This window comes from Cajanus cajan, chromosome 3 (assembly GCF_000230855.2).
Source record: "Cajanus cajan strain Asha chromosome 3, NIPB_CcT2T_4, whole genome shotgun sequence".
In the NCBI taxonomy this organism is placed as follows: domain Eukaryota; kingdom Viridiplantae; phylum Streptophyta; class Magnoliopsida; order Fabales; family Fabaceae; genus Cajanus; species Cajanus cajan.
This window is the reverse complement of record NC_138519.1, coordinates 12026147-12048502: the sequence shown is the minus strand read 5'-3', so window position 1 is coordinate 12048502 and position 22356 is coordinate 12026147. Positions and strand designations below refer to the sequence as shown.

The following is a 22356-nucleotide window of genomic DNA, read 5'->3' as shown; positions in this document are numbered from 1 at the left end:
GATGAAGTTTTAAATTGAACTATTCAAGATTTATTAGTTCTAAGTGATAGTTGAAATTCTAGATATGCCTTAAGTTGATGGAAGGTTGTTAGTAAATGAGGAAATATATATTGTGCTGACAGGTTTCTGGGTGGGTTGAAGAATATAATTGGTGATAAGAAAATAATTTGAGTTGAAGAAAATAATTGTTAGTACCAGTAGTCACTATAACTTGTCCCACAAACTGTGTTAGCACCGGAAGTCAATTATGTTCCCTTACTATACAGTACGATACGTATATCACACGGGAAAAAATATCCCACTTTCGTGTCAATAACTTAATGGAAAATATCAAAACCCATTTACCCCTTGCACAGTTTGTAAACAAAATATTAACACTAATTAAAGCATTTGATAAATATAACCTACTTTAAATTAATAGTATACGAATATCAAGAAAACATCTTATTTGTGTGTTGCAAAAGGAAAGAGTATTTGAAAAAGCATCCAATACTGCATTGGGTGTGATGTGATACCAACCACCGCTACACTTTGTCTTGGAGTTGAGCGAGTAAAAGTAATGAGAGTTTAGTGAAGTCAACTATCATTGCATCTATAAAGAACTAATCGAGTTTATTGCAACCAATTTCTTACCTTTCTCATTTAACTCTTAATATCACTTGTTATTGAGATCATGGCTGCAGCTGTCGTAGGTGGTGCGTTCCTCTCTGCCTTCCTTGATGTTGTTTTTGAAAGGCTGGCTTCACCTGAGGTTGTCCACTTTATCCGTGGAAACAAGCTTCACAACAAGTTGCTTCAATAGTTAGAGACCATTCTGAGAGTGGTTAGAGCTGTGCTTGATGATGCTGAGAAGAAACAAATCACAGACTCCAATGTCAACCACTGGCTCACTACTCTCAAAGATCTTGTCTACCAGGCTGATGACTTGCTCGATCAAGTTTTTACCAAAGCTGCCACTCAAAAGAAGGTAACAAACTTTTTTTCTCGTTTTTCCAACAGTAAGATAATTACTAAGTTGGAAGACATAGTTGTCAGATTAGAGAATGTTTTAAGACTTAAGGAGAGTCTTGATCTGAAAGAGATTGCAATGGAGAACAGTGTACCATGGAAAGTTCCATCAACATCTCTTGAAGATGGATCTCACATATATGGTAGGGATGATGACAAGGAGGCCATAATCAAGTTGTTGTTGGAGAATAGTAGTGATGGAGAAGAAGTGTCTGTCATCCCTATTGTGGGCATGGGTGGAGTTGGAAAAACTACTTTGGCACAATTGGTGTACAATGACTGTTATGAAACTTAAATTAGGAGTTTTATTTTGTTTTAATAATATTAATGGTGTGAATTATGAGAGGCATTTAAAGATGTAAACGTTGTGTTTTTCTTTCAATTACAAATAAGTGTAATTTCATTTGCAACAAAAATGAGAATACAGAGAGTTTTGTTTGCTCCCAAATTTATGCCTTTTATCGTTAACAAATTGGCATCAGAGCTTGTGTGCGTGAGGTGAGAGTGAGCCGACCTGAGCCGACCTGGTGTACCCAGCCCGAGAGAAGAGAAAAAATTCTTGTGAGGTGTGTGAGTGGAGCGTATACACTCAAGAGAGATGGCAGGTTTAACTAATGGCATTCCATTACCCAAATTGACTAAAGATGTCAATTACGACAACTGGAAGCTGCAGATGAAGGCCCTTCTCGGCTCCCAAGACAACTGGGATGTGGTTGAGAATGGGTACGAGGAACCGGTGACCACTGAGGGGTATACAAATGCCTAGATGAATGCATTGAAGGTTGTTCGAGCAAAGGACAAGGCAGAACTATATTTACTGTACTGAGCTGTTGACGAGTCGGGCTTTGAGAAGATAGCTAATGCTAAATCTTCAAAAGAAGCATGGGACATACTCGAGAAAGCAAAAAAGGGAGATGAACGCGTGAAGCAAGTTCGGCTTCAAACCCTTAAGGGGCGAACTGGAAAACATGAGGATGAAGGAGTCAGAAGGTGTATCCGAGTTCATTACTCGGGTGGAGACTGTGGCGAACAAACTAAACAGGTATGGAGAGAATCTTCCCTCAAGCCGAGTTGTGGAGAAGATTTTAAGGTCATTAACAGATGACTTTGAGAATATAGTGTGTGCAATCGAAGAGTCTAAGGATTTGTCAACGCTCACTGTCGAAGAGCTTACTGGGTCCCTGGAGGCGTACGAGCAGAGGAAAAAGAATAAGAAGGAGAAGGGGGAGTCCCTTGAACAAGCTCTCCAGGCAAAGGCGACAATAAAGGAGGAGAAGGTGCTCTATGCTCAGAATAATAGAGGACGAGGAAGAGGTAGAGGCCTAGGTGGTCGAGGAAGAGGAGGACGAGGTAATGAGTATGTCGGCCAACAGAACTGGCGTGGCCGAGGTCAAACTCAGGGTGGCCGAGGTCAAGCGCGGGGAGGCCGAGGTCAGACCTGGGGTGGCCGATCAAACACAAATAACATTATCGAATGTTATAACTGTGGGAAGTATGGACATGTGGCCAAGGAGTGTTACTCGATAAAATGCTACAATTGTGGAAATCTGGGTCATATTTCCAAAGATTATAGGTCCGAGAAGAAAAAGGAGGAACCAACCAACTTCCTTGCCGAGGAAGAAGATGAAGGATTGTTGTTGGTGACAACTATTCCAGAAACCGAGATCAAACCGAGCTGTTCTTCCGAGATCAACCCGAGTTGTACTGATAACTCTGTTTGGTACTTGGACACCGGCGCAAGCAATCACATGTGTGGTGACGAGCACTTGTTCAAAATGCTTTCAAAGGAGGAGTTCGGATCTGTTTCTTTCGGAGATGCTTCAAAAGTAGCTGTCAAAGGCCGAGGAATGATCCGATATCAACAGAGAAATGGGAAAATTAGAGAGATCAGAGATGTATACTACGTACCTGATCTCAAAAGCAACATATTGTGCATGGGACAGTTAATGGAGAAAGGGTACTCGATTCTGATGAAGGACCGAGAACTACAACTGAAGGATAAACTTGGGAGACTAGTTGCCCAAGTAGAAATGAAGAAAAATCGCATGTACAAACTTGAGCTGAAAATAGTTCGAGATGAATGCATGCAACTTGATTTGAAGGATGAGGCCATGAAGTGGCATCTGAGGTTTGGTCATCTTCACTTTAGGGGTTTGACCGAGCTGGTGAAAAAGGAGATGGTATTTGGACTTCCTAAAATGGAATTTGAAAAGAAATTTTGTGAAGAATGTGTGATCGGGAAGCACGCGAGGACTTCTTTTCCAAGGAGTTCTGAGTACCGAGCAAAGCAGCAACTCGGACTGATCCATACCGATCTGTGTGGGCCGATAACTCCAGAATCATTCAGTGGTAAGAAGTATTTCCTCTCTTTCATTGATGATTTCTCAAGAAAGACGTGGGTTTATTTTTTGAAGGAAAAGTTAGAAGTATTTGAAACCTTCAAGAAATTCAAAGTGATGGTGGAGAAAGAGACGAGTACATTCGTCAAAGCAGTCCGATCTGACCGAGGAGGCGAGTTCACTTCTGTTGAGTTTAACAAATACTGCGAGGAACATGGGATCAAGCGTTTCTTGACTGTCCCATATTCTCCGCAGCAAAACGGTGTAGCGGAACGGAAGAACCGAACTATTCTTGATATGGTTCGATCTATGTTGAAAGGGAAGAATATGCCGAAGAAGTTTTGGGCAGAGGCAGTGCAGTGTGCAGTCTATGTGAAAAATAGATGTCCACATGCAAAGCTAGGAGAGAAGACACCTCAGGAGATCTGGAGTGGCATGAAGCCAAGTGTTTCTCATCTTAGGGTGTTCGGTAGCTTGGCCTATGGGCAAGTACCAAGACAGCAGAGGACAAAGTTAGAAGATCGAAGCAAGAAGTATATATTTATTGGATATGATGAAAAATCCAAAGCATACAAGTTATTTGATCCTGATAACAAAAAGGTGGTGGTGAGCCGAGATGTTCACGTGGAGGAAACAAAGCAATGGTGTTGGAATAACTCAGCCGAAGAAGAAACCAGCTCGGACATTGTTGTACCTTCAACAATAACTGCGACCGAGCTCTCAGATGAAGAATCCGAACTACAACAGCCAAGGATGAGAAGCCTGAGGGAAATTTACGACACTACAAGTGAAGTCCATGCTGTATGTCTTCTTGCCGACTCTGAAGACTTGAGTTTTGAGAAAGCTGTCCAAGATGAGAAGTGGAGAACAGCTATGATGAGGAGTTTGAGGCGATTGAACGTAATAAAACTTGGGAATTGACCAACCTTCCTGAAGGAGCTCGGCCCATTGGAGTAAAATGGGTGTACAAAAAGAAGATGAATGCTGAGGGAGAGGTTGACCGCTATAAAGCCCGACTTGTTGTGAAGGGCTATAAACAAAGGGAAGGAGTAGACTATGATGAAGTATTTGCTCCTGTCACGAGAATGGAGTCAATCCGACTTCTAATCTCATTAGCTGCTCAGAGACAATGGAAAATTCTACAGATGGATGTGAAGTCAGCCTTTCTGAATGGGGTGCTTAAGGAGGAGGTGTATGTAGAGCAACCACTTGGTTACATGAAGAGAGGAGATGAAAAGAAGGTGCTGAGATTGAGAAAAGCTCTCTATGGGCTGAAGCAAGCTCCTCGTGCTTGGAATGAAAGGATTGATGGGTATTTCAAGAAAAACGGGTATGAACAATGTCCGTATGAGCATGCCTTGTACATAAAGAAATCAGGAAAAGATATGATGGTAGTTGCTCTCTATGTCGACGACCTCATATTCACTGGAAACAATGCTAAACTGATCAAGGAGTTCAAGGAGATAATGAAGAAAGAGTTCGAGATGACTGACTTAAGCTTGATGAAATATTTTCTTGGCCTAGAAGTGAAGCAATCGGATGAAGGGATTTTTATATCCCAAGAAAGGTATGCACTTGATATCCTAAAGAAGTTTAAAATGGAAGATTGCAACCCGGTTTCAACTCCAATGGAACCAGGCACAAAACTTTCAAAGTTTGATGGAGGAGATCGAGCTGATTCTGGGAGATATCGGAGTTTAGTTGGAAGTCTGAGATATCTTACAAGCATGAGACCTGACTTAATGTTGAGTGTTGGGATAACGAGCAAATTTATGGAGGATCCGAGTTACACACACTGGAAGGCCTTGAAGAGAATTTTGAGATATGTTCGAGGAAGCCTATCACTTGGTCTTTTCTATTCAAAATCGGACGATTACCGATTAGTGGGTTACTCGGACAGTGATTGGTGTGGAGATGTTGATGATCGGAAGAGTACTTCGGGTTATGTATTTCTACTCGGGAATACGGCTTTTACTTGGCTGTCAAAGAAGCAGCCTATTGTAACTCTGTCAACTTGAGAGGCCGAGTACGTGGCGGCATCTTGGAGTGTATGTCATGCAGTTTGGCTTTCAAATTTACTGAGGCATATGGGAGTGATCCGAGATGAAGCGATTGTGATCCGAGTTGATAACAAGTCGGCAATCGAGTTGGCAAAGAACCCGGTTAATCATGGAAGGAGCAAGCACATCGACGTCCGATTTCATTTCATCCGAGAGCAGATCAGACAAGGAAAAGTTGAGTTGGAGCATGTCGGAAGCCGAGTTCAAGCAGCATATATATTTACCAAGCCACTGCCAACTACACTGCTGGAGAATTGCAAAAAGCTGATTGGAATGAGAGATGGGAAAAGCATTTAAGTTTAAGGGGGAGATTTGTTATGAAACTTAAATTAGGAGTTTTATTTTGTTTTAATAATATTAATGGTGTGAATTATGAGAGGCATTTAAAAATGTAAACGTTGTATTTTTCTTTCAACTACAAATAAGTGTAATTTCATTTGCAACAAAAATGAGAATACAGAGAGTTTTGTTTGTTCCCAAATTTATGCCTTTTTATCGTTAACAATGACGACAGTTTGAAGGAGATATTTGATTTTAAAGCATGGGTTTGTGTTTCTGAAGAATTTGATATCGTAAACATCACAAAAATTATATATGGGGTAGTTACTGCACAACCTTGTAAAATCAATGATCTAAATTTATTTCACCTTGATTTGATGGACAAACTGAAAGATAAAAAGTTCTTGATTGTTTTGGATGATGTTTGGATTCAAGATTATGTTAATTGGAGTCTTCTTAAGAAACCACTTCAACGTGGAATTAAGGGAAGTAAAATTCTTGTTACAACCCGCAATGAAAGTGTAGCAACTGTAGTATGTACTGTTCAAGCTTATAATCTAAATCAATTGTCGAATGAGGATTGCTGGTTAGTGTTTGCAAACCATGCATGTTTTACTCTAGAACCTATTGAGAATTCAATGACTCTAGAAAAAATTGGAAGAGATATTGTTAAAAAGTGTAAGGGATTGCCTTTAGCACAATCACTTGGAGGTATGTTGAGAAGAAAGCATGACGTTAGGGATTAATATGATATACTGAACAGTGACATTTGGGAACTTGAGTGTAACATTATTCCAGCTCTGAGAATTAGTTATCATTATCTCCCTCCACAATTAAAAAGATGTTTTGTTTACTGTTCATTGTATGCTAAGGATTATGAGTTTCAGAAAAATGAATTAATCTTATTGTGGATGGCTGAAGATCTTTTAAAGCCAGGAAAAAAAGGAAAATCATTAGAAGAAGTTGGTTGCGAGTATTTTGATTATTTAGTTTCAACATCATTTTTTCAACATTCATCTGGGGGCAGTAAATTTGTGATGCATGACCTCCTGCATGATCTATCAACATCCCTTGGACAAGAATTTTATTTGAGATTAGAGGAATTGGGAAAAGAAACCAAGATCGATGTCAAGATTCGTCATTTGTCATTTACCAAATTCAGTCTTGCTGTCTTGGACAACTTTGATGGAATAAATTTTTTGAGAACTTTCTTGTCTATCATCCATTTTGAAGTTGCTCCATTCTATAATGAGAAGGCACCATGTATTATAATGTCAAAACTTTTGTACTTGAGAGTTTTATCATTCCATGACTTCCAAAGTTTGGATGCTTTGCCTGATTCAATAGGTAAATTGATCCATTTGCGTTATTTAAATCTGTCTCATACAAGTGTTTCTACACTACCGGAGTCGTTGTGTAATTTATACAATCTAGAAACCTTGAAGTTGTATAATTGCACCAAGTTGACTAAGTTGCCCACTGGCATGCAGAATCTTGTAAACTTGCGTCATCTTGATATATATGATGTTCTTTTAAAAGAAATGCCTAGAGGAATGGGAAAATTAAACCACTTACAACAATTAGATTTTTTTATTGTGGGGAAGAATATAGAGAATGGGATCAAAGAATTGGGAGGACTTTCAAACCTTCATGGTTCGCTTATGATTAGAAATTTGGAGAATGTTACCTCAAGTGATGAAGCAATGGAGGCTAAGATAATGGATAAGAAGTACATTGACAGATTATCCTTGGAGTGGTCTAAATGTAACGACAATAGTAGCTGGTTCCAAATTGAAACAGATGTACTCTGCAAGTTACAACCTCACCAAGAGCTTAAATCACTATCAATAAGTGGTTATCAAGGAACTAGATTTCCGGATTGGGTGGAAAATTGTTTTTTCCATAAAATGACAAATTTAATCTTAAGAAATTGTAAGAATTGTTGTATGCTTCCTTCGCTTGGGCAACTACCATCTCTCGAGAACCTCTATATTTCAAGATTGAATTCGGTGAAGACTATTGATGCAGGTTTTTACAAGAATGGAAATTCTTGTTCTGTGAAATCCTTTCCCTGCCTTAAATATCTAGAAATTAATAACATGCCTTGTTGGGAAGTGTGGAGTTTCTTTGAGTCAGATGCTTTTCCTTCACTTAGGAGGCTTAATATTTGGGGTTGTCCTAAACTACGGGGAGATTTGCCAAATCACCTTCCTGCTCTGGAATACCTTAGGATTTCTAATTGCGAGCAGCTTGTCTCTACTCTTCCAAGGGCTCCCGTCCTGCAAAATTTAGAGATTTTTGAAAGCAATAAAGTAGCGCTGGATGTGTTTCCTCCTTCGGTGGAATCTATAAAAGTAAAAGGAAGCCCAATGGTGGAGTCCATGATCGAGGCCATCACTAACGTCCAACCAACATCTCTCCATTCTTTAACATTAAGTGATAGTTCCTCGGTCATATCATTTCTAGGTGGTCGTTTACCTGCATCGCTCAACACTCTTTATATCGATGATATTAAGAAATTGGAATTCCCGTCCCAACACAAACACGAGTTGCTAGAATCACTAAATGTATACAATAGTTGTGACTCGCTCACATCTCTTCCATTGATTACCTTTTCAAATCTCAAAACACTCATAATCGATAGGTGTGAAAATATGGAATCTCTCTTGGTTTCAGTGTCAGAATCACCTAAGAATCTAAGTTATTTTGAGATTCGCCAATGCCCTAACTTTGTTTCATTCCCAAGAGAAGGATTTCCTGCGCCCAATTTGACTTCTTTGATAGTTGGATTTTGCGACAAGTTGAAGTCGTTGCCTACTCAGATGAGTGCTCTTCTTCCAAAGTTAGAACATATTTATATAAGGAACTGCCCGAAAATTGAGTGGTTTCCTGAAGGGGGTATGCCACCTAACTTGAGAATAGTTGTGATTCACAATTGTGAGAAACTAGTGAGCGGCCTAGCATGGCCATCGATGGACATGCTTACCGATCTCATCATCTGGGGTCTGTGTGATGGCATAAAGTCCTTCCTAAAGGAGGATTTGTTGCCTCTCTCCCTTACGTCTCTGTCTGTACATGACTTCTCAAGTATAGAGATGTTGGACTGCAAGGGGCTTCTCCATCTCACATCCCTCCAAACACTAGGAATTTATAAATGTCAAAAATTGGAGAATATGACAGGCGAAAGGTTGCCTCTCTCTCTAATAAAATTAGAAATTATTTTTTGTCCTTTGCTGCAAAAAGGCATGAAGCACAGTCAAATTTGGCCTAAAATTTCCCATATATCCCTAGCATTGAAGTTGACAGTAGATGGATTCATTGACCAAGGATGATCACCAGGTAATTCTGTCGGGAAGAAACTTTAAAGGCTAGAAAGAAGTGTTTAAGATTGGGAGAGGTTGGAAGATTTTGAGAGAAAGAAAGGCTTGTTGTATTGAATGCTTCTAAACTTTTTTGGTTTACTACCAAATGATACAACCATCCCCTATTTATACTAGTGGCACCTCCTTAACCAATGGTTAGGATCTTGCCACCACAACATTCATCTAAGGGCTATAATTCATTCTCTAGAACTTTCTAAAACATTCCTACAATTCTAAACTTTTCTAAACTTATCTAGAAACATCTTATGGATAAACATCTATAGATATTTTGTACATCATTCTAGAATCTTTTAGATAGGATTTTCTAGAATTCTATTTGGGCCTTTGCTAATATTGGGCTTTTATCTTTTAAGCCCAACATACAAAATCAATTTATATTCCAACACCCCCTCTTAAACTTGATTTTGTACTCCAAGCAAACTTGTCAACTTCATAAAGACTTCTTTGAAGTACTTGTCAATCCGAACATTCCAAGCTCTCGGAGCTTGTTTCAATCCATAAAGAGCTTTCTTTAATCTCAAGACTTTATCTTCTTCTCCTTTAACTTCATATCCTTATGGTTGCTCAATGTAGACTTCTTCTTCAAGAACTCCATTTAAGAAGGCAGATTTGACATCCATTTGATGTATCTTCCAATTATTCTGAGTTGCTAATGATATAATAAGTCTAACAGTTTCTAGTCGAGCAACAAGAGCAAATACCTCGTCATAGTCGATGCCAGCCCTTTGACTGTAGCCCTTTGCTACCAATCTTGCTTTGTATCTCTGAACTTCTCCTTTGGAGTCCTTCTTTGCTTTGTAGACCCACTTGACACCAATTGCTGTGTGTTCTTTTGGAAGCGAGACTAGCTCCCAAGTATCATTCTTCTTTATTGCCTCGATATCTCTTCATCCATTGCATTTCTCCAACTCTTCTTTCCAATTGCTTCTTGGAAGTTCATGGGCTCATAGTCTGCAAATAGACAGAATATGGTAACATTGTCTAGATTTTCGGTTGCCTCATATATTTCTTGGAGACTTCGAAAACGTGGCATTCTTTCACTTGAGCTTTCATAATCTTGAAGGGTTGTATTTGGTGAAGTGGGTGGAGTAGTAGGTGTCTCTTGCAGTTGTTGTTGTTGTTCCACATCATCTTCTTCAACGCACGGGAAGAAGGTATGATCCTCACAATTTGTCGACCAATCCCATTCTCCTTCTCCATCAAACACTACATTCCGACTGATGATTGTTTTCCTTGAATCAGGATTGTAGAGTTTGTACCCTTTTGAGTTGGCGTCGTAACCGATGAAGATGTATTTTTCACTTTTGTCATCAAGTTTACTTCGTTTCTCATCTGGCACATGCACATGAGCTATGCTTCCAAAGACTCTAAGATGAGAAATACCTGGTTTTCTACCACTCCATGCTTCTTGTGGTGTTTTTCCACTAACGCTTCTTGTTGGAGAGCAGTTGGTTAGATAGACTGCACATGCAACAGCTTCAGCCCAAAACTCCTTTGGAAGTTTTTTACTTTTAAGCATGCTTCTTGCCATCTCCAAGATTGTTCTATTCTTCCTTTCAGCTACTCCATTTTGTTGAGGCGATCTTGGCACTGTTAATTGTCGTCTAATTCCATTGTCTTCACAATACTTCTGAAACTCTTTTGATGTGAACTCTCCTCCACGATCGGATCTCAAAGCTTTGATCAGAAGGCCATTTTCCTTCTCAACATTGTCTTTAAACTTCTTGAAGTTCTCGAATACTTCTGATTTTTCTTTTAAGAAATATACCCATGTTTTTCTTGAAAAATCATCAATGAAGAAAAGGAAATAATTACTTTTACCAAGTGATCTTGGCTTGATTGGTCCGCACACATCTGTGTGTATGAGTTCTAATGGCTTTTGAGCTCTTGAGTCTGACTCCTTTGGAAAACTCAATCGAAATTGTTTTCCAAGTAGACATCCTTCACAGACTTGGTTGGGGTGAGTAATACAAGGCAGCCCTTTCACCATTGCCTTCTTGGAGAGCAACTCTAATCCTTTAAAATTAAGATGGCCAAATCGAAGATGCCAAAGCCATGATTGGTCTTTGTAGCACATCTTGAGACATTGTGGGCCATCACTTTGAATGTTGAGAACGAACATTCTAATTATCGTCATTGGCACCTTTGCAATGAATCTACTTGTGTTATCTCTTATAGAAAGGTTATTATTCTTAAGTTGAATATCATAACCTTTCTCTAAGAGTTGTCCTAAGCTCAAGATGTTGCTCTTCATGCTTGGCACATAATATACGTTGGAAATAAATTGATGTTCTCCATTCTTTAGTCGGATGAGGACATTACCTTTTCCTTCCACCGCCACCTTTGATTCATCTCCAAAAGCCACGTTTCCCTTTACTGATTCGTCAAGCTCTACGAACATGCTTTTTTTCCCACACATATGGTTACTTGCTCCACTGTCAAGGTACCACTGATTATCCTCGCCTTTATCTTGGCCCTTGTAAGCCAATAGCAAGGTACCATCTTCTTGACACCTTTCTTCAGCATAATTGGCTTTCTCTTCGACTTTATTTTTATTAGGGGCTCTACATTTAGAAGCATAATGTCCAAACTTATTACAATTGTAACACTTGATTCGTGACTTGCCATACCTTGAATTCGGATTTCCTCTCCCACGACCTCTGTTATAGCTTTCTCCTCTCTGGTTATTATTGTTAGGCCTTCATCCTTGTCCATGTCCATATGCACGCCCTCGTCCTTGTTCTTGACTATAACTTCGCCTTGATTGGTTGTGTGCATTTTCTTCTTTTCTTGAATCAACATGTGCCTTGAAGACTTGCTCCACGATCTCTTCCTTCTTCTTTTTCTTTTCTTCATAAGCTTGCAACGAACCAAGAAGTTGCTCTATTGACATGGCCTCCAAGTCTTTTGTGTTCTTCGGTAATGGTGACAATATGTTCGAACTTTGGATCCAATGATCTAAGAATTTTCTCCATAATTCTTACATCATTTAACTTCTCACCATTTCTTTTTAGGTTATTAGTAACTTTAAAACTCTCGAAAAGTAATCGGAGACTAGTTCACCTTCCTTCATATGTAAAGCTTCAAACTCTCCTCTCAAAGTTTGAAGACGTACCTTTTTTACTTGATCTGCTCTCTTGTAAGAGATCTTGAGCTTCTCCCATGCTTCCTTGGCTGTCTTGACTCTGGAAATCTTCTCAAAAGTATCTTCATCTAATCCTTGATAGATTAGACAGAGAGCTTTCTTATGTCTCTTCCTTGAGTCTCTCAAGCTATCCTTTTGAGCTTGAGAAAGACTCTCTACATTCTCTGGTTCGGTGTGGCCCTTCTCGACCACCTCCCAGACATCATGTGCACCAAGGAGAGCTACCATCCTTAAGCTCCAATTGTCATAGTTGCTCTTGGTGAGCATCGGGACTTGAAAAGGAACTCCAGTATTTTCCATTTCTCTGAAGATCTTATGGCTCTTGATACCACTTTGTTGGGAAGAAACTTTAAAGGCTAGAAAGAAGTGTTTAAGATTGGGAGAGGTTGGAAGATTTTGAGAGAAAGAAAGGCTTGTTGTATTGAATGCTTCTAAACATTTTTGGCTTACTACCAAATGATACAACCATCCCCTATTTATACTAGTGGCACCTCCTTAACCAATGGTTAGGATCTTGCCACCACAACATTCATCTAAGGGCTATAATTCATTCTCTAGAACTTTCTAAAACATTCCTACAATTCTAAACTTTTCTAAACTTATCTAGAAACATCTTATGGATAAACATCTATAGATATTTTGTACATCATTCTAGAATCTTTTAGATAGGATTTTCTAGAATTCTATTTGGGTCTTTGCTAATATTGGGCTTTTATCTTTTAAGCCCAACATACAAAATCAATTTATATTCCAACAAATTCTCCTGCTTTGTCCTTTTTTATGTTTAACTTAATTATTGCATTCAACAAGTCATGGGTTAGTTGTTTAGTTTGAAATATGATTCGTTTTGCAAGTGTAACGATAGAAAATTCATTTGTATATTATTTCTTTTCAATGAATATTTTTGTATCGTTAATTAAAACATATTGCAGAAATAACTAATGGTCTATTTCTATTTTGCAGTTTGTTTGCATAGTAAGAGCCGAGATTTTGCTTAGTATTATTGTGAATACCAGGTAAAGATATCTTAGGATAGATCTCATTGCACAATATAAATTAAACTCTTAAAATTATGATAAAGTTGTCTTGAAAGAAACCATAATTTCTGTTTTGGCAAATATGTGTGAAAACAATATACTTTCTATCTTTGAATATAATATGTATTCCAATTACTTAACTAATTAATTTTCTTTGTTGTCTAAATATTAATAGCATACAATCCTTGTTCTTGTCAAACAGTATAACACAAGGTGATATTTTTTATTGACCGAGTGTGAAATCAAGTGTCCAATATTTGGTTTTTTTCGGAACTTCGCGTGAAAAACCAAAATGTAATTTCCATTATAACAACTTAACAAATAACAAAATACATTGATTGTGAACTTCTTTTTCTAATTTATTAACCAGCCTGTGGTTGAACTAATTAAACAATTAAGAAGTCTATCCGCTTATAATCAATAGTACACGATGACTTGCATCGAAAACACATTAAAAAAATTGTCTAACCATTCTCAACCAAAATTACATAAGGATAATCGCAATGGCTAACATGTTAGTTGTGTAAATTTGTGCTTTATATTCAATTCAGTCATTATTGTAAGACACTTTTAACATATTTATAAAGACTATTATAAGTAATTACTTAAATTGATTTTGTTAGTTTTATAAAAAAAATTATGGATCAATTTTACTTTTATTACTTATTAAATTATTAAAGAAGAGGTTAAAATATTGTTACACATCGAAGTTTATGCACTAATTCCAATAATTATTGATAAATGGTAATAAGAGTTTAAGAGATAAAAGAAAGAACATTTATTTATTAAATTCTCTTCTTATTATTCAATAATAAAAAACAAATATACTCAAAATCTTTAATAAGAGATAAAAAATGAAAAATAAAATTAATATTTTATATAAATTGTAAAAATGTCTTATAAAAAGGACTGTCATTTGTTCCTAAATTGTGCCTAATAATAAGTATTGGAGAAAGTCCTTTCTTTTAAGAAGTTGTAATCCAAGAATAAAAAAGAAAGATTTCATTATTCAATGTAATACTAATATAATAGTCATAATATAGCACTTGAAGTTGCATTTAATTTTTTCTTTGTTAAATAACTGAAACTGAAAATAGCTATGAAATTAATCCTAGATTATTGAGATACCAATATTCCTGGCTCACTTTTCTGGTGATATTATCCTATATATGTTGCTGAATCTAAATTGGTTCCAAAATGAAAATTGATGTACTATGTATGTTGCTGAATCTACAGAGAATCAACACACTATCAAAGGCAACTTATGGGATTGTCTAAAACAAATTCAGGTAAGGATGTTGCTCCTGGTCCTTTAGCTTCAAAGAAGAAATAACAATACAAGTATTAACTATTAAGTAGAAAATATTGATAAATACTTCAACGAAACAATTCCTAAAAAAATGTTACTCATCAATGTCATTATACTTTTTCTATCTCAACGTATCATTACTCATGGTGTCCCTTTCTTCTTATTTCAATGTATTTGAAAGTGTTTAGGTATATTTTGTTTAATGAACTATTATATATTCAATTGATTGAGGTCAGAGTGAAATTCATGTTTCAGATATGGTAGATTGACTTGGAGAATCTAGACCTACCCATGAATCAGAATTCAACTTTCAACAAGAGCTAAATGGAACTTTTAATTGACATAACATTGACACTTCCTCAATAAGTGAATTTTTAATCGGAAGATATTTCACTGGATACAATAAGAGGGACACATATACAAGGCCAACTATATAGTATGATGATCTCAGACTGCCTCTTAATACTGATCTTTCAGATGCATTTACGAGGTATATATATAATTAAAAAATATTGCATTCCCTTTAACTGCTTGCCATTTCAAATTTTCTGCTACAACGTATGAGGTTTTGCTTTTTCTGATAATATTGTGTCGTAAAAAATTGTAATATACTGCTTGTTGAGCAAAACACTGAAAGTTGATGTGTTTATGTGTAAAGCTGATATTTCTGGACAAAAGGAGGAGGGAACGAGGGCAAGGTCTGAAGATGGCAAAATGTTCCGAATAAGAAGAGAGGGGAACAATGAAAAGATTGAACCATGGCTGCCTGGAGCAAGCACCGACAACTCCCTGAGCATATAGGCCTCATGGCCAGCTAGAATTGGTAATAACTATCTAGTCAGCTACTTAATCTATGAATAAGATTCATATAAAATTGACCTAGATTCTCCTATTAACACCATAGATTCTTGAACCCATTTAACAATTATAACCTAGTATCTCAAGCAATGGAGTGTAAGCTTCAATTCTTTATGCTTTTAATGAACTTAATTATGTGTTCTATTTCTTTGACTTTAGGAAAATATTGAGCATGTCACTTTCTATACTCTTGGCGTGGGAATACAACCAGTTGACTATCATTAATTCAAAAGAAAATATGTGAATTATTGAATTTGCTTTTGTTGTTATAATATTTGCTTTGACCCTGGGCCTTGTTCAAATTGACAGGATGATCCATCCTACTTCTGTTTACAGCTCCTACTGGGCATGTCACCTAGGTATGCTGACACATAATTGGAAAATGATTCCTTGCCTTTAATTATTACTTGTTATAAATTATTTATTACTACACATTAAAAGATTTACCGTTTTCTTGAATATTTTTTGCAGGAAACAAAAAAGTTAATGGTCTCTGGCTTGGGAGACTGTAGTGTGTATACTGTATAGGTGGTGAATTCAATTACAGTACACTGTTTTCTCTCATCTTGATATCAATGCTCAAAACAAAAATGAATTGGAAGAAAGGGAATTATCAATTCACAAAGCTTTTTATTCTTTAAGATCAAAATGGAGGGAATGATTTCATCAGTAGAAACAAAATTCAAACTTTCACAAGAGGAACTTGATTACCTTTACATTTCAGGCTTCATTTTGGCAAGTCAGTTTGGATCTAGACAAGAGACAAGGAGGTTTGAAGTATTCATCGGGAATGTCAAAACTATGATAGTTAAGATTTTTCCACTATCATAATTAAATATTTTCGGGTTTTTACAGTTTTTTATTTTACTTATAAGTTTGATTAAAGATTGTTTATGTCAAAAAAAGCAAAATGTAGTTGTAGGTAAAAAATCTTTACTTATTAGCTTAGTCATAATTTGTTATTTATTTTACTCAATTAGGAGTTAATTAATTTTAGTATTTAAACACTTATTGTAACACTTTTAACGTGCACAAAATTAAGTTCATAAATCAAATATATCATATTATAGTTTTTCTCCTTTTTTATATGTGAAGTTGCAGATTTTTCATTTCAACTTGTTATATTTTAGCTTAGTCATACACTTCTATTTTCATGTTCTGCATTCAAAAAAATCAACGAAGAAATGAATTTTTCATATTTTACTTAGTTAGGGTTAAAGTACCAAATTTTTTCACTACCCTTACCATTTATAAGTGTGGAATAAGTTATATAAGCTATCTTTATCATTCTCTTCAATTTTACCATGACCTTGTTCATGGAAACAAGCTATAAAGTTGAGTATAGCTCTTAATTAGTTTCAAATCTTTTACAAAATATAAGGCTTTTCTCTTTCTCTTCTCACAAAACAACAAAAGAGATCTCATCCTAATAATGATGGCTAACTGATAAGTGTTATAATTTCTTTTATCTTGCGGTACATTTTAAAGCACTTATCCAATTTTTCTTGACTTGAGACCTTGATTTGTCTTAGATTTAACTTAAATTTAGAGAAAGTTAACTTTAGTCTTTAACTCACATTACTAGGTAACTTACAAACTTTTTGTTGTTATTTTGTAGTTGAGAAAAAAGTTGAAAAACATTGAGAAAAACAAGTGATAATTGGTGAAGATTCAAGAGAGAAGAAACTTTTGGCTAAGTCTCAACACTCAATCTCAGTCTCGTGCTTAGCCTCAGCCTGACAGAGAATCATTTGAGAAATTTCAAGTCCCACGCTGAGCCTAGGTACTCACTCAACGTTAGCCTTCTAGAGGAGAATTTGAGTTCCTCACTTAGCGCCTCAATCCTAGGGACTTTGTGTTGGTTGATCCTTATCTCACGATAAGCGTGAAAACTCACGCTTAGTGTTGGAAGTGCTGACATGTCATTATTAAGATGAGACAAAAGGTTTTATGACCTATATGGAGAAAAGACATACACTAGAAGGAGAGGTTGAATTGTGTGTATAAAAAACTCGTTCTTTTGTGCAATGAAGAGGAAATTTTACAAAAGAAGCACTGAAGAAAAGTCAAATAGAGCACCAAATATTTTTATACCGATTCGTCTCAACCACTGAGACTATATCTAGTTCTCAATCCAACTAGATTAAGTTCTAGTAACTTTTACAAAGTTATAAGTATTCTTTTACCAAGCTTCTTCTAACTCAAACCTAAGTAGTCTTTGACTTATCTCTTTAAATAATTATCCAAGTATTCTTTCTACAAGTCTCTTCAGGCTCAACACCAAGTAGTACTAGACTTTCTATTTTAAGTGGCAAAACCTGAGAAATCAAATTAAGTTGTTAAATAATTTCTCTGATAGGCTTGAAGTTATTTATACCTGACTTGACTACGATTGGTCTAATCTTGTGGTTTGATAGGATATCTAACCACTTAAACTACTAACCTTTGTTGCAGGAGACCTCCTTAATTAATATGTCTGGTAATGCATTAATTAATTATTGATGTGGATGTTGAAAATGTGATACTAAATAATAAATTTGTTGACTTTTACAATAAATATTTTAAAAGTCATATAAATTATGATTCATAATTAGTTTGATTGTTGAAGTTTATGTAAGATATACCAATAAAAATATTAGCAATACATGGATAAAACCTTGAATAAGTTATTAACTAAAGTTACTTCACTATAAGCTAAGTAAGAAGAAAAGAATTCATCAAAATAATAAATAAAAAATTATTGTCAAAGCTTATGATATATATTACTATAATAAAGGAGATTGAGAGATTTTTCATGTACACAATTTAGTATAATTCTTTCTTTTTAATTACTCTTTTATAATTCCCATTTTTTTATTTTTATAAATGTTAATTCATAATAATTCATATTTTTCGTTAACCATTTAATATTAAATAATTTTTATTATTTGTTATTTTAAAAAGTTTTACAGAGACATATAATACTTTTTATACGCTAATACAATGAACGAAGAAAAAATAATAATAGAAAAATAAAAAGATAAGTATAAATCATTAAAAGGAAGCCTTGAACCTCCAACATTGTGATTATCGATATCACGCTCTAACCAACTGAGTTATTCCATCCAACTCTCATTAAAAAAGTGGTTTTATCTTATATACTCTTGTAATAAACAAACGTAGAGCTGCACTTGACTCTCATAGTTCTTAACCTGCACATGCTACTCAGTAATCCAGGAAATAATGAACAAGAATATGAGAATGATTTTTTTTTTTTTTAAATAACCGATGTAAGTTTAACACGAGAATAAAAAGCAGGACATCCTTCAACACTCTAATGTACACATACAGTAAAGTTAGCATCAAAAGGCCCAAGTTTTTCACTAGACCAAACTAAACAATAAGGTGATATAAGATCAAATAAGATATAGCCAATGTTGCACTCGCAGCATCAGTTCCAAATTCCTATGTGGGTTTTATCACCGAATAATGAATACAAAGCTAAAAAAATATTAAAAAAAAAAATCCATGTTTCCATTTCAGAGTTCAGACAGTGTCATCATGAAATGAAGGCTCCACATTCGATTTCACAGCATTCAGATAAGTCTTCCTTGTCAAACTTGTCCATATCAAAATCCCAAGAATTGTGTGATGATATGTCTCCCATGTCAAAGTTGTATGCAACATCATCATCATCATCAGGCAATGATTTGTCTAAGCTCTCATGCATATTAGAAGTATCCAACCTGCTACTTACGAGATCCTTCTCACTTGTCTGGTCCAAATCAACATTGATTGGAGAAATGCATTGACTTCTCCCTAAACAAGTCAATTGTTCTGCAGTCTTCCCATTGCATGTCGTAATCGGAGAAATCTCGAGAGGGGATACACATGTATTATTGTGAGAGGGATTTGTTTTGCAAGGTGTATTTAAAACTGGAGAATTGGTTGGAGTAGGAAATGGAAGAGGATTGAAAAAGCTTTTAACAACACTAGATCTTTGAACTTGTGATCCACCAAGTGCACAGTTCTCAGCCGATGATTGAGTTGCAGAACAAGGCGTAATAACTACTTGGTTATTGACTGCATTAGATCCTTGAGCCTGTGATCCACCAAGTGCACAGTTCCAAGCCGATGATTGAGTTGCAGAACAAGGTGTAGAAATTACTTGGTCATTGACTGTATTATTTGACGATGGCAGTATGTTTTGACCTGAGAATAGATAGAGTAAAAATGTAATTAATGACATTATGAAAGCTTAGCATATACTTGATAGATTTATCAGCTAGGGGACAAAAATACCTTGAACATTATTTTTTCTACCAGGTGGTCTACCACGACGCTTCTTTGAAACTGTAGGAACATCCATTGCTTGACTATCTCTTCTCTTTCTGTCAGATGCACTAATCATGGGTGCAGACAAGTTTCCTGCTTCCACATTGGTATTCATACGCATAGGCAGTGACTGTATATGAGACATGTTTTGCGGAGGTAGAGGAGTAGTAATAACAGGAGCAACACCTAAGAAAGCAAAGCAATGTCAACACATCATTAAGACAACCTAAAAACTTGAACACCATTCAATTTAATTGAAACTTATTTCCAAATTGTGACTTAAATAAATTAGGATTAACTCAACCATTAATTGATAAACTTAGCTTACACATCCAAAAATACAACAGTAAACAGTGACTAAGGAAACACAATTTAACGATTACACTCCTAACTTTATCAATCAGAATTCCCAAATATAGGACTTCTCTTGGGAAAATTCAAACATTCAAGTGAGTCATTCAATTCTATTAGCAAAACAGAATATTAGGCAAAGACTGATTTATTGAAACTACCCAAAAATCAACACTAGAAACATAGATTATATCTAACTATACAGATTTCAAACATGAAGCATCCAACTCTTTTCCCATAGTATTGAAAATTCCAAATCAACTAATCAAAATAATTTAAGGTGAACAAGCCTTACCTTACAAAACTTGTAACAAAACTTGTAAGGGGAGATTGCTCTCTACTTTTTTAAATTAGCAATACTTATAAGGTGAGGATTGTTCACCACACCACTAATCATTTACGAATAACACATAACAAAAATCCCACATCGTACCTAATCTTTGTTCTTAAAATAGGCAAAATATTTATTTCATCAAACTTGTAAATGTTTTAAATTCCTGTTTGAAACTACAACTACATGGCAAGAACCCTTTCATGCAATTATCACCGACTTAAATGATGACAATGCATGCACAAACTAATACCACAACTCAATTTGAATTAATCGTACCACAACTTGAAAAGTTTTAAATAGCTATTGCAGTTTTAATAATCAAAATCAGCAAATAAGACTGCCTACCACATTGAAACGAAAAATTAAAACAGAAAAGGCAGCAACGACCGATTTTTCAAGCATAAGAGGAAAAACATGTACCGGAAGGAGAAACTCTGGATTGAGGAAGCATTGCAGGATTTGCATTCATGTCTGCAACATTGGGTGGGGGTGGCCTCCGAAAAGTATTGAATGTGTTGACAGCATTTTGCATGTCTCCCAACAGCATCTGAATCCTGATTTTCTCTTGATTCAGCGAAACCCTTTCTTGATGCAGCGACGCCTTCTCTCCCTTCAAGCATATATACTCATCCAGCATATTTTCCAAACTCAGCAAACTCTTTGACACCTAAAAAATAGTAAAATTAGAATTAAAATTTGAATATTGCTGATAGCTCTTTTTTGTTGATTGATAAGAATTAGAATGACAAAATCATTGGAGCAATTCTAATAAGAAAAAATGAAAAAGAAGGTAGCATACCTCTTGGTTGGCAATAAGAGAGGAAGCCTCGTTAAGAAAGGTGGAACGCGTGAGGGAAAAGTTGTTATCGAGGAGAAAACGATCAACGATGATAGAGACTAGATTGAGGCTCATCTTTCTCTTTTGCAATGACTCGGGCTGCTTTCCGCCATTCAGTAGTGTCTTCATCGTGTACAATAGCAAACAATAGAGACAGTGTGATGACTTTGCCTTCTTCACCTTCTTACGTTTATAGGGATTCGAACGCGGGAATTTATTTCTTTTCGACCTATCAATAATTAGTAATTACCGCCACAAATATTAATTGAAATTTTTTTAAATCAAAATCAAAATAAAATCTATTAATTCACACTATCAATTTAGTATATTTATTTAATTATTCTTTTATACGTAAAAAATAATATTCTTTAAGAAATAATAAATGTTTTATTATTTTTTTTAAAATAAAGGGTTTTGCTTTTAATTTTTAATTTTTAAATTTGAATTTCGTTTCAGCAAAACAGTTTTATCCAGATATATTTTTTATGCTTTAAAATACAGGTGTTTAATTAAATATTTTTATTTTCATAAACTAATTTTAGTAATCACAATTATTATAAGTGTAGTCAATAATATTCTTCAAATAATGAATGAATTCAGAAAAATAATAAAATTTTAAATTAACTTAATTATAAAATTGTGCTGAATGATTTTTTAGTTGTTCAAAGACTTGAAAAATCACTCTATTAACTTTATTTTTTATTTTTCAAAGAAAACTTTTTAATGGTAAGTTAATTGATCTTCCTTTATATCGTGTAATTTTCCGTTTTTTTACACCTTCTTTTTTCTTCTCTTCTGGGATCGTGTGACACCTTTTATCCAACATCGATATACAATAATTATAAAAACATATTCTTGGGTTAAATAAAATTTTTAGAATTAAAACAATGGTTCCATTAACATAAGAGTAGAGAATTCACATTCGTAAACTTAAAGCATGGTCAAATGCGGAATTTATAGAAAAATGAAACATGAATTTTTTTCTAAAACAAAATAACAATAATGAAATCCTAAACTAAGCTTAGTTATGCCCAATGTTGCGTATCCTATTAGAGCATGCCCAACTGAAGCCTAAGTCTCATCACCAACATCTTCATGTTG

General features: G+C 35.5%; 1 protein-coding gene, 1 long non-coding RNA gene and 1 pseudogene across 3 annotated transcripts; 2 read left to right on the top strand and 1 right to left on the bottom strand.

Moving 5' to 3' along the window:
* The first annotated feature begins 156 nt into the window (after positions 1-156).
* On the top strand, positions 157-13214 carry LOC145956058 (uncharacterized; annotated as a pseudogene). The gene is made up of 7 exons (XR_014432715.1): positions 157-1289; positions 1653-1744; positions 1862-1998; positions 2051-4230; positions 4284-5279; positions 5861-9025; positions 13178-13214. The product of XR_014432715.1 is annotated as an uncharacterized LOC145956058 (transcript).
* A 916-nt stretch (positions 13215-14130) lies between these two features.
* Positions 14131-16541, top strand: LOC145956507 (uncharacterized). Its single transcript, XR_014432769.1, has 3 exons — positions 14131-14540; positions 14816-15050; positions 15219-16541. It is a non-coding gene; the product is annotated as an uncharacterized LOC145956507 (long non-coding RNA).
* A 577-nt stretch (positions 16542-17118) lies between these two features.
* Positions 17119-22356, bottom strand: LOC145955542 (uncharacterized). Its single transcript, XM_083070421.1, has 4 exons — positions 21217-22356; positions 20838-21084; positions 19700-19918; positions 17119-19609 (listed from the first exon to the last, which is right to left on the bottom strand). Exons 1-4 carry the CDS (start codon positions 21382-21384, stop codon positions 18957-18959), a joined length of 1287 nt encoding a protein of 428 aa, XP_082926547.1. The 5' UTR covers positions 21385-22356; the 3' UTR covers positions 17119-18956.